Source organism: Pleurodeles waltl, chromosome 10, assembly GCF_031143425.1.
Source record: "Pleurodeles waltl isolate 20211129_DDA chromosome 10, aPleWal1.hap1.20221129, whole genome shotgun sequence".
Taxonomy (NCBI): domain Eukaryota; kingdom Metazoa; phylum Chordata; class Amphibia; order Caudata; family Salamandridae; genus Pleurodeles; species Pleurodeles waltl.
This window is the reverse complement of record NC_090449.1, coordinates 947,737,934-947,751,315: the sequence shown is the minus strand read 5'-3', so window position 1 is coordinate 947,751,315 and position 13,382 is coordinate 947,737,934. Positions and strand designations below refer to the sequence as shown.

The window sequence follows — 13,382 nt, the reverse complement described above, 5'->3', positions numbered from 1 at the left end:
GACTCCCTCTTTCTCCTCCTATGCCATAGGACTCAACCACATTTTCAATTCATCTAGGCTGTCTGACTTTCAAAAGTCAGTTCCATAACCCCTCAACCAATTTCACATTATATCTGTATTTCTTTCTCTTTGTCAAACATTTCCACACGTTCTCAGTTCTGTTCATTTTGTGGACTTTCTTTCCTAGCTTCCATCAGCCCTGCTAAGACTCCTAGTGCCCCATATTCCTCCCCTCATGTTTCAACTTTTTCCCATGGTCATTTCTTCTTTAGAACCCCTACCTAGTTTACAATCTGTTTCTCTCCCATACTATCCCCCCTGCCTTTACTTTTTAAATGTCATTACTGTCTCCAACTCTTTTCTTTCATATTCTTCTCTCTCTCTTGCCCCCCTCCAGCCTTGCACTGTCTCCTCATCAGATGAAATGCCATTGTCAGGCCAGCCACATCCATTGCCCAACTAACTCGTCTTTGTCCTGATCAAAACGTCCATGTGGGAACTTTGTATTTTTTATACTATTTTGCCACTGCTTTTCTATGAGAACTGTGTCTTCTCTTTTTAACTTTTGAACACGTTGGCTCATTTTCTTCATTTTCTAATACTTCTGAATTAATTGTTTGTGTTTTTGAATCACTTGCATACATACCTCACACTCATTTTTTTTTATATTCGGTGTGATGCTCAGGCCAAGCTACCAAAGGTAAGGCATTCGTGGCCTTGGGTCATCAGTAAAGTCTTCCAATCACTGTATTCAGTTTGTCAGGGAGCCTATGGGGGTCCGCAGGCTCACCCTTCATGATTGGAAGGCGGAGGTCCTAGGATTCTATCCATCACATTGTTTGTTGTCGTAGTCGCCCTACTTCATTGATGAAGACTATGTATCCAAAACCGTTCTGGAATCGCTTGAGTTTTTGTCTGGTTGGACAGTTCAGGCATGATTATTCTTGCTGGGGCAGGACCAAGGCTTATTTTCCTTTGTCTGATTTCTGTCTGAAGTGGAATTGTGGGGAAAAAACAAAGGACTACCATGCAGCCACAGCTATCACCAGTATTTGTTAGTTGCTGTTCCCATCCCTAGTGCAATGAAAACTTCCTGGTGTATGAGCCACTGATACAAGTGCTATGATTGGCACTGTTATATTTATTCTCTTTCTGTTTTCCTATTTTTCCTTGTATAATTTACTATGTAATGGTTCACTCCTTTTCACCCCTCCTATAACATGTATTAGAACATTCCAGCCGTTATGGTAGGAGTCTGTAAAAGAATGTTGTGAGGAGGGTGTTCTACTGGGGGTGCGATTGGGAGCGCTGACAAGAGAAGAGACGCTCAATAAAAGAAAAAGCATACTCTTGACTTCGTTTGGTGATTGCATTACACACTATTTAACAAAAAGCCACTTAACACTTTAGTCCTATGTGCACCTTGAACCACACCTTGGGCCAGACCTTGTTCATATAATTCTTAGCACAGCTTCAAACCACATGCATTTTCATACAGCTGTGCAGCACTCTGTTTCAGTGTGATGTAATCATTAACCACAACACCGAGACCGCCCTCATCACCGCAACAGACGACATCAGGACCATGCTCGACAAAGGCGAAGCTGCGGCCCTCATCCTCCTAGACCTTTCAGCTGCCTTCGACACCATCTATCACCACACCCTTCGCACATGCCTCCACGACGCAGGGATCCGCCACAGAGCCCTGGACTGGATCACATCCTTCCTCTCCGGCAGAACCCAGAGAGTCCGCCTCCCTCCCTTCCTTTTTGAAGCCACCAAGACCATCTGCAGCGTTCCCCGAGAATCCCCACTCAGCCTAACCCTTTTTAACATCTACATGGCACCGCTCGCCAACATCATCCAATCCCACAACCTCAACATCATCTCCTACGCCAATGACACCCAGCTGATCCTCTCACTCACCAAGGACTCCGCCACCGCCAAAACCAACCTCCACAATGGAATAAAAGCCATGGCCAACTGGATGGAGAGGAGCCGCCTGAAACTGAACTCAGACAAGATGGAGATCCTCATTGTAGGAAAGTACCATCTTGCCTGGCATGTTACCCCCATATTTCACTGTATATATGTTGTTTTAGTTGTATGTGTCGCTGGGACCCTGCCAGCCAGGGCTCCAGTGCTCATAAGTGTGCCTGAATGTGTTACCTGTGTTATGACTAACTGTCTCACTGAGGCTCTGCTAATCAGAACATCAGTGGTTATGCTCTCTCATTTCTTTCAAATTGTCTCTAACAGGCTAGTGACCAATTTTACCAATTTATATTGGCTTACTGGAACACCCTTATAATTCCCTAGTATATGGTACTGAGGTACCCAGGGTATTGGGGTTCCAGGAGATCCCTATGGGCTGCAGCATTTCTTTTGCCACCCATAGGGAGCTCTGACAATTCTTACACAGGCCTGCCACTGCAGCCTGAGTGAAATAACGTCCACGTTATTTCACAGCCATTTTACACTGCACTTAAGTAACTTATAAGTCACCTATATGTCTAACCTTTACCTGGTAAAGGTTAGGTGCAAAGTTACTTAGTGTGAGGGCACCCTGGCACTAGCCAAGGTGCCCCCACATTGTTCAGGGCCAATTCCCCGGACTTTGTGAGTGCGGGGACACCATTACACGCGTGCACTACATATAGGTCACTACCTATATGTAGCTTCACAATGGTAACTCCGAATATGGCCATGTAACATGTCTATGATCATGGAATTGCCCCCTCTATGCCATCCTGGCATAGTTGGCACAATCCCATGATCCCAGTGGTCTGTAGCACAGACCCTGGTACTGCCAAACTGCCTTTCCTGGGGTTTCACTGCAGCTGCTGCTGCTGCCAACCCCTCAGACAGGCTTCTGCCCTCCTGGGGTCCAGCCAGGCCTGGCCCAGGATGGCAGAACAAAGGACTTCCTCTGAGAGAGGGTGTTACACCCTCTCCCTTTGGAAAATGGTGTGAAGGCAGGGGAGGAGTAGCCTCCCCCAGCCTCTGGAAATGCTTTCATGGGCACACATGGTGCCCATTTCTGCATAAGCCAGTCTACACCGGTTCAGGGACCCCTCAGCCCTGCTCTGGCGCGAAACTGGACAAAGGAAAGGGGAGTGACCACTCCCCTGACCTGCACCTCCCCTGGGAGGTGCCCAGAGCTCCTCCAGTGTGCTCCAGACCTCTGCCATCTTGGAAACAGAGGTGCTGCTGGCACACTGGACTGCTCTGAGTGGCCAGGGCCATCAGGTGACGTCAGAGACTCCTTCTGATAGGCTCCTTCAGGTGTTGCTAGCCTATCTTCTCTCCTAAGTAGCCAAACCCTCTTTTCTGGCTATTTAGGGTCTCTGCTTTGGGGATTTCCTTAGATAACGAATGCAAGAGCTCATCTGAGTTCCTCTGCATCTCCCTCTTCACCTTCTGCCAAGGAATCGACTGCTGACCGCGCTGGAAGCCTGCAAAACTGCAACAAAGTAGCGAAGACGACTACTGCAACTCTGTAACACTGATCCTGCCGCCTTCTCGACTGCTTTCCTGGTGGTGCATGCTGTGGGGGTAGTCTGCCTCCTCTCTGCACTAGAAGCTCCGAAGAAATCTCCTGTGGGTCGACGGAATGGTCCCCCTGCAACCGCAGGCACCAAAGAACTTTATCACCTGTACCCTGGGTCTCCTCTCAGCACGACAAGCGAGGTCCCTTGAATCCAGCAACTCTGTCCAAGTGACTCCCACAGTCCAGTGACTCTTCAGTCCAAGTTTGGTGGAGGTAAGTCCTTGCCTCCCCACGCCAGACTGCATTGCTGGGAACCACGACTTTTGCAGCTACTCCGGCCTCCGTGCACTTCCGGCGGAAATCCTTTGTGCACAGTCCAGCCTGGGTCCACGGCACTCTAACCTGCATTGCACAACCTCCTAAGTTGTCCTCCGGCGACGTGGGACTCCGTTGTGCGACTTCGGGTGAGCACCGTTTCACTCCACTTCGTAGTGCCTGTTCCGGCACTTCTGCGGGTGCTGCCTGCTTCTGAGAGGGCTTCTTGTCTTGCTCGACGCCCCCTCTGTCCCCAGACGCAATTGGCGACATCCTGGTCCCTCCTGGGCCACAGCCGCATCCAAAAACCCTAACCGCATGATTTGCAGCTAGCAAGGCTTGTTGGCGGTCTTTCTTCAGGAAAATACTTTTACACGACTCTCCACGGCGTGTGGGATCTGTCCTCCAAAGGGGAAGTTCCTAGCCCTTGTCGTTCCCGCAGAATCTTCAGCTTCTACTGTCCAGTAGCAGCTTCTTTGCACCCACAGCTGGCATTTCCTGGGCATCTGCCCATCTCCGACTTGCTTGTGACTTTTGGACTTGGTCCCTTTGTTCCACAGGTACCCTCGTTTGGAAATCCATCGTTGTTGCATTGCTGATTTGTGTCTTTCCTGCAGAATTCCCCTATCACGACTTCTATGTCCTTTGGGGAACTTTAGTGCACTTTGCACTCACTTTTCAGGGTCTTGGGGTGGGCTATTTTTCTAACCCTAACTGTTTTCTTACAGTCCCAGCGACCCTCTACAAGGTCACATAGGTTTGGGGTCCATTCGTGGTTCGCATTCCACTTTTGGAGTATATGGTTTGTGTTGCCCTATCCCTATGTGTCCCCATTGCATCCTATTGTAACTATACATTGTTTGCACTGTTTTCTAATACTATTACTGCATATTTTGGTATTGTGTACATATATCTTGTGTATATTTGCTATCCTCATACTGAGGGTACTCACTGAGATACTTTTGGCATATTGTCATAAAAATAAAGTACCTTTATTTTTAGTATATCTGTGTATTGTGTTTTCTTATGATATGTGCATATGACACTAGTGGTACTGTAGGAGCTTCACTTGTCTCCTAGTTCAGCCTAAGCTGCTCTGCTAAGCTACCATTATCTATCAGCCTAAGCTGCTAGACACCCTATACACTAATAAGGGATAACTGGGCCTGGTTCAAGGTGTAAGTACCCCTTGGTACTCACTACAAACCAGTCCAGCCTCCTACACTCATCCTCAGCTCCAACCACTCAGCATGGGATGACTCCTGGTGGCCGGCCACCCGAGGAACCGCACCGACGCCCACCAACCATGCACACAACTTAGGTTTTATCCTAGACTCAGCGCTCACCATGACCCAGCAAGTTAACGCCGTCTCATCTTCCTGCTTCAACACCCTCCGCATGCTCCGCAAGATCTTCAGGTAGATCCCCACGAAACCAGAAGGACGGTCACCCACGCCCTCGCCAGCAGCAGACTGGACTACTGCAACGCTCTCCACGCGGGAACTACGACCAAGCTCCAGAATAAACTGCAACGTATACAGAACGCCTCCGCATGCCTCATCCTCGACAGCCCATGCCTCAACCACATCTCAGCCCACCTAGGAAACCTACACTGCCTCCCCATCAACAAGAGAATTACCTTTAAAGTCCTGATCCACGCTCACAAAGCACTGGCCCTGCCTACCTCAACTAGCGACTCACCTTCCACACTCCCAACCGTCAACTCCGCTCTGCCAACCTTGCCCTCGCCCTCACCACCATTCCTCGCATCCACCCTACTACAGCTGGCGGCAGATCATTCTCCCACCTCGCCGCCAAGACCTGGAACTCCCTCCCCGTCCACCTACGACAGACACAGGACCTGCTGACCTTCAGGAAACACCTCAAGACCTGGCTGTTCGAGCAGTAGCACCTTCCCCGCCCCCCTCCACCCATCAGCGCCTTGAGACCCTTGTGGGTGAGTAGCGTGCTCTACAAATGATTGATTGATTGATTAACGTAAAAACATCATATTAGTACTTATTCAGTTATGCAGTTATTGATTTATTTTTAAGTGCTGTTTGAAGGAACCTTGCTTTCTGACCTCAGACCCTATCACCCAAGTCCGTCAAAAGTGGACTAAAGCTGGGGCTATTTAACATGTACCTTCTATTAATATAATGGTTCACGAGTGGGGAATTTTATAAAATATTTACTTGTCCAAATAACAGTCACTTCAGAATTCTATTTGCCCTGTATAAAATGCACTTATTCTATTTGGTGCCAGGCAGCGAGATGACACATTATAGCTTTGTTCTCATGATATCACAGCTCAGATAATACTGCCTCTGATTTTACCATGACTCGTGTCAGGATTTGGCTTATAGAAAGACACTGGTTATGCCATATGTCTAATTATATTGAACTATAAACATATCAGGATTATATTTATTTCAAATCTTTGAATAACCACATGCACTGTATATGAACAGACCTTGTTTAGGACAGATGCTTTGAGTACAATAAGGATCTAAATATGTCGGTACTTTTGGTATGGCAGAGCTCTGATTACAGGAGATTACTTTAGTTTTTGGGGAAACACTTTGTGAATTAATGGGGAAAATTTACCCTTAGGCTATCGTTTGATTTCACTAACGTTTACTGCAATTAAACCCAGGTAATATTTACAGTTCAGTACCTAAATTGTCAATTGAGAATTGACAAGACTGATCACAGTATGACCTTATTCACTTGACTATATTGCTTAAATCTTGGACAAATCACTTCATCTCACTGTGCCTCAGTGTATTAGAATTGTGTGCACGTACCAAATAATATGTCAGTGGCTGGTTGGTTTACATTTCAGAAGTGAACTCTCCAAGGCTTTTTTAGAGTGAAAATGGCAGATGCCAGCTTCTCAAAGCTTTTTACACTTTTAATGTTCCTTTACTTACGTAAAATGTAGTTTTGCACATAGAAAATAATTTGCTTATGTGAATACTTTCATGTGAGCAAAGCCACCCACAGGGGATTGGCTTAGGCAGGAAGTGGTAGGTGCAGGACTGAAATGCCCCTGTGAGTATGTGTAAATGTACAAACATAAATATTTAAGGGTAATTCCAACTCTCAAAATGATTCAGCTTTTTCAATGTAGAATGACAAGTCCCTCTACCTCAGAAAAATGTAGCGTGTGGAGGAAAGAGTATCTCTGGGGGTAGAAAAAATAATTTTAACAAGTGAATTTGCACTTGATCATCAGGTTTGCTCATGAGCAAATATAACCATATATATTTGCTCATGTGAAAATGGCATTATCAAAAGTTTGCTAGGAGTATGGTTTCCAGGCCTACCTCTGTAAACGTTTGTGAATTCCTGAAAGTTGTAAATCTGTATCAGTCTAAAGTCAAATATCTGCAGGAACCCTTCTGTGGCTTTCTTTAAGAACGCTGCCCCAATTGCAGTTTTTACATGTTATTCTTAATGTTGCCCTTAATGGTTTTACACCGATTCACAATACTAGTAGGCATCAAAAAATTATATTACGTGCTGCCTTAAAAAAATGTACTTAAATATTTTACAATATGTTAGTAATTCTGTAAACTTTGTGCCTTTTTCAAATCGAAAATATTATTTAGATACATTTTATTTTGAAAACAAAGAATCACCAATCTTGCTTGCATTTTTCTGCAATTGCGGAGCGTTCTGGGAGCTTTGTAAAAGGCTACACGTTGTTAACATTTGCAAATGGAAACATACCTTCTTATTGGAACCACTGTTAATAGTACACAGTTCCAGCTCTGTGTTTCCTTTCAACACTCACACAAATGAAACAGATTTAGTTTTACTTTTGGTTACTTGTTTGGAGCATATTCAACAAGGTTTCTTAGAACTCATTAAAGCAATATATCCACATCACGCTACCCAGACAAAATACTATTATTCAAAGGAATAAACAAATGAACTTTACCATAACTCCCTGCTCTGACTAGAGATCAAGTAAATGATTTTTCAACAATTTCTGAACGTGTAGAAAAAAAGCCTCTTTGCAAAGAGTCAAAGGCATTGAGTTCCAGGTTTTTGCTACCTCAATTGAAAAGTAGCTGTTGTCATAAGTAACTGTTCTTACTCTGGAAACAGACAGTGGATGCAGCTGCATAAATCTTAAGAATTTGAAAGGATGATGCTAGATGAATTCAGGAGACAGAAAATTAGGGAAATCAAGATGGACAGCAGCGTGGACTAGCGCCACTGCTAAAGATCACCCTTTTACAGATATACGTTTTACTATGATTAACAAAATGGGCAGCAGCATTTTAAATCAGTTGAGACGATTCAGAGTTTGTTCGGGGTGCTGAACCATTTAAAGCATTACCACATTTAATCTGTGATTGAATCAGGGTTTTAATTATAGGTTTGTGTAATTACTAGTCGATGTAGTGGAGAACAGAATGCAGCATTTTGCGTTGAAAGAAACAAGACCCAGTTACCTATGCTGTCTAAGGACCTGATTTAGATTTTGGTGGCCAGGTGCTCTGTCACAAACAAGATGGATATCCTGTGTGCCTTATTACAAGTCTCAGGACACAACACATTTGTAATAAAACAGATGCAATAGCCATCATGTTTGTGATGGAGTACCCATCTGCAAATCTCTAAATCAGGCCTGAAGTGTCCAGGGCTAGGTTCGAGTCAAAATAGATGCCTAATTTGCAGACAGAGATAGCTGGTGTAGGAGGATGGCTCACAACAGCAGGCTAGTGCAGGTGTTGTGGTGCCACCAGGCCCTGTTGAGAAATCATAAATTCTGTTTTAGATTGGATTTAATTTCTGAAAATTCTTGGAAATCTACCAGCGAAGTAAGGATAGATATTCATCTAAAAATAAACATTTTTGCAAACTGAGAGGTAGCCCACTTTTGTATTGGCCACATACATGTAGAAACTTGCCTTGATGCAGTGGAGTAATTTGTAAGTGAGCTCATGTAGATGTTAAAAAGACGGGGATATTCACCCCTTTGGAACACTGCAATTTGAGTGTAGAGCATCAGATTGGTAGCAATTTGTCAAAAATTAAATCAGCCTCTTAAACACCACACCTTTGCAGCTTGTATTAATGTGTCTGGTGATGAGAATGGTGTCAAACTTGGCAGGAAGGTCTGAAAGAACGAGTACCCGGGCACCATCACTTTCTGTCACCATCCACATGACAAATGCCAATACTGCTACCAGGGCAGTGCTTCTTCCAGAACAAAACCCTGCTTGGCAAGAGTTAAGAAGACCATGCTTCTATGTGGCACTAGAGTTGCATAAATACAATATTTTCAGGAAGCTTGGCTCAGTAAGGTTGAAGTGATATAGAGCTGAAATTGTTTAGACCCCAGGGACTCAGTGACAACTTTTTATTTTAAAGGGACTTAGGGCCAGATGTAGCAAAGGTTTTTACCCATTCTGTGTCTATGGGAAAAAGTGTTTGTACATATGGCCCTTAATGCCAGCCATTTTCCTAATGTCAGGATCAATTCCTGAGACAAGTGAGTTTTGCAGGATCAGTTTTAGCTCTTTAATTATTAAGAGGCTGATAGCATGGAGCCACTTTGCAGTCAGAATGTCTAGTGGGGGGGCGAGAGAGATGGCTGTTATGTATGGCCTCTTCAATGGATTCTTCAGAGATAGTAACAAACTGAGCTAGAGGCTGTCTCTAGATCACAATCTGTCAGCGTGTGTGGGCTTAAGAAAAACTACAGCTGTGGTAACAGTCCTTGTTTTTAGATTGCTTTTAAGACAAAAAGTGTGAGCTTCACCAAATCTGTCTGAGGGAATTATGTCAGTTTTAGTTGCAGATGAGGTGTACAGTTTTTCAATACTTTGATACAGTTCTTTTGTTAGGTTAGGCCACTGGCCTCTCTGGATTTTGTAAATCTCTTTGACTTCTGTGATCTTATTGCTGTATATATTCACCTTCGCTGAATAGATTACTTTAATAGCTAGGATCTCCTCCATTGCATCTTATGTTAGTCTGTTTCCAGTTCAAGCTGAGCTAGATCTTTATTATACTAAGGATTGTGTTTTATAGTGTGTTCTTTTGTTTTTCATGTAGCAGGATAACACTGTCTAGAACCTCTTATGTAGCTTTGTTAGTACTGATAGTAAAGCACTGGGGTGGGTATAAAGCTTATCCCGAAGCCCATCTTTAAATGTGTTGGATGTTAAATGGGAGGAGGGGCGGTAATGAGCTTAGAGGGCCATGTATGCAGCATCTTATCAGTGTGAATACTCCAAGTATGGTGCATTTAACAGGAGCTAGTAAGTTGATGAAAACACAGGATGACTAGATAAGCAGAACAAATTAATCACATTGATTTTCCTACTACAACTCCTCACATAGGGGAGACAATAGGGAGTAAAACAAATCCTTTAATATGAGTTTGATCTTCAGAAAAAAGTTGTAAATTAAATATTTCAAAGCTTTCTTTGAACAGTAATGCAGTACCTGTGACGTATCCATAATTTTAAGTGCCCTAAGATAGTATGTTCTTTTTGTGTAGACAGTAAATTCCAATTTCTTTTACTGACTGTGAAGATCGGTAAGGGGAGAGTGCAGTGGGGGATATTTAAGCAGATCATATAGGTTAATATTGCTAATCCTACACTAGAAAGCTAAAGGTTTTGCATTAATGAACCATGCATACCATTTTGAATATATTCTACATATTGATGCTTATCTTGCCTTAGCAAAAGGTAATACACTTTCCCACAAATTACTGTGACATTGTAAACTGACAGCCAAAGTCTTTGTGCTGTGTGGGGCAGTACCTGTTTATCCAGAGGACAAAATAAATTTGAAACCTTATTATCCTGTACTCCCAAAATATTCTTTAGCCATTCAGTAATTGGAATTCCACTGATCTGTGGTCTAACAAACCAAAGTCTTTGTATCATGTTGATACCATGTACACCAGATTAGAGTGGACTGCCATGCTTTCCTAAGGCCATGTAAATATTTGAACTGGAATATGGAACTACCCGAACCATTTATATTGCAGTGAAGAAATAGGTATCTGTTTACTAGATAGCTATATTTTGAGACTGGTCCATTTAAAAATGCAGCACTATATTATTCCCACATTAAGGGAACTCACAAATTCACATGCATTTTTATTTTTATTTTGTATGCGTAAATAACGTTTTCTGTCAGGCCACCTGTTTTGCCACAGATAGCCCAATTTATAATGTTGTTTTGCACTAGTAAGTCTTTTTGCTATTAAATTCCTTTTGCAGGTACCCGCCTTTTCCCCCTGCCTCTGTAGATATGACTGCAGGGCTAATCCAAACACTACACTGTTGTGGTTAGACTATGAAGGGGAGCCCCCTTAGTCTTGATATGAGCGAGGGTTAGCTCCCACAAAGTAAGGACAATCTAGTTCCTGGAAATAAACAGGTTTCTGTGACAAATCCTGATCTTGTCTTTGGTATCTTTGCATAAGCAGCAAGCCCTTCCTCAGAGAACACTAGACCATGTTACAGTCACGAAAAAAATAATATTCTCAAACTAATTTAGTTAAACTTGTGTCTTACTAAGATGAACTTTAGGATAGTTAACTGAATTACAGTTATGACATTTAACTGAATTAAAGTCATGAAAAGCATTAATACGTCAAAAGCATTAATACGTCTTTGTAGCACAACCCCAGTATTGTCATGCAAGATCAGGTAGTTAGCATATATTGTAAAATGGACCCTGTGACATGCTAAGTGCTGGGCCATCATCTGATCATCAATAAATATGGATTTTTTGACATACAGGTCAAAATTGTAGTGATCCTAAGAAGAAGCCTTCTTTCAGGTTCATGAGTGTTGGTATTTTTGGTCAAAAGTGTAAGCTACCAGAAGACCCCGCACCTATGGCTCTGAATGGAGTTGTAGGAGTAGATTAAGTTGGAGATTTGCTATGCCACGTCTGGCCAGCTTAATCCATGGCAGATTTCTGTCGGCACAATCAAGGCAATTAGAATAGTTCAAAAAGCAGACAAACAGCCATGGTCTCACCTCGACAGTTTCCAAGCAAACCTGAATATTTAGTCATACCTTACAGAGAAAATAGCACATAAAGTACACAGCATAAAAGATGTCTATAAAATCACGTGTAATTATTACTTCAGTTCTAAATGTTTCCAAAATGCAAAATCGGATACTCTATTTCAGTTCTATGACACGCATTTTTTATCAAGTCTAGACCTTTTTGCTGCACTTCTTTGCATCAACCATGATTGTCTCATAACACTGATTACTTTTCAACCTGTGTGCAGCTTCAGTCTGCAGAGAACGAGAAGGTGAGGTGGGAACTGGAGAAGAATCAACTTCAGCAAAACATCGAGGAGAACAAGGAGAGAATGATGAAGCTTGAAAGCTACTGGATCGAGGCCCAGACCCTATGTCACACTGTGAATGAGCACCTCAAAGAGACTCAGAGCCAGTACCAAGCTCTGGAAAAGAAATACAACAAGGCGAAAAAGCTCATCAAGGACTTCCAACAAAAGTAAGTGCCTCCTGCTTCCAAGGCACGATCCAGTCCTGAACTGGCCATACCGGGAATCAGGCAATTCTGAATGGGAGAGCCAGGGGAGCCAGACCACCCACTGCTGTGTATGTATCCAAGCTGCTTCGACTGCAAGCACAAACATCCTGGGGGTACAGAATTAGGCAGATTTCTGGCTGTGGCTCCTTTTGGAGCTTGGTCGGTGGGAGTAGGCTTGTCAGCAAGTGGCTGGAGGATGAGGCAGAACTGCAATTGCTAGAGCGAATGGACGTGACTGTATCTGCTGCTCTGCTGTGTTTCCTCCTGTTGTAATTCAAGAACAAATGCTAAAAGAAATGGTTTTAAAGCACGTCCAGTCAGGTCACATGCTCTTTAAAACCATTTGTTTTTTAAGTTCCTTTTAAAGTGCCACAAAAAGAGTGATAAGCCCTGCCCGACTCCTGCCTCCAGCAGCTGACACCTGGTGTTTGTGTGTGTGGGTGGATGGTGAGGGAGGGAGTGATTGAAAGAGATTTGAGACCCACCACCTCATTTTCATTTATAATTGCACCTGGGATGTGAAAGTAGAGGGGTCTGTGCCAAAGATGCAGTTTGATAAGGGGAGCTAGTCCTATACCCCTGTCTGCAGGCCATGTGAGCAATAGGCCTCTTTTCCAGGGGCTGTGAGAAATGAATGGGAATGGCCCCCTGTCTGCATTCTGTGAAGTGTTGGTCTCGCAGTGCAATGGGCAACAATGGGATAATGAGCCGTAGTGGAGGCCCACGTGCTCTTCATCAGAACGGAGGAGCTGCAGACCGCACTTGTTTCACAGGTAGATGCATGAGTACCTCCTGCAGCCCAGAGATAGTCCTCAGCATTCTAGAGTTGTAGTTCTGATTCCTTTTGAAATGAAAAGAACTACAAGTGCCAGAATGCAAAACACAAACCTGGGCGGGTTGAACTACTCAGGCATTTACTAGAGAACCTTGAGAGCTCTGAGGGGTGATGTTTTGGTGATGAGGCATGAATTGTGAAGTCCCAGGTATGATATAAGTTTACAATCTCAGTACTAATAGTGTACAA

General features: G+C 43.6%; 1 protein-coding gene across 4 annotated transcripts in view; it reads left to right on the top strand.

The window, feature by feature from the left end:
• The window catches only part of PPP1R9A (protein phosphatase 1 regulatory subunit 9A), a 718,476-nt gene that overhangs the window by 514,612 nt on the left and 190,482 nt on the right, over positions 1-13,382 (top strand). For all 4 annotated transcript variants that reach the window (XM_069211751.1, XM_069211753.1, XM_069211750.1 and 1 more), the window contains one exon: positions 12,090-12,319. In XM_069211751.1, coding sequence (XP_069067852.1) covers positions 12,090-12,319 — 230 coding nt within the window. The remainder of the gene's footprint in view (positions 1-12,089; positions 12,320-13,382) is intronic.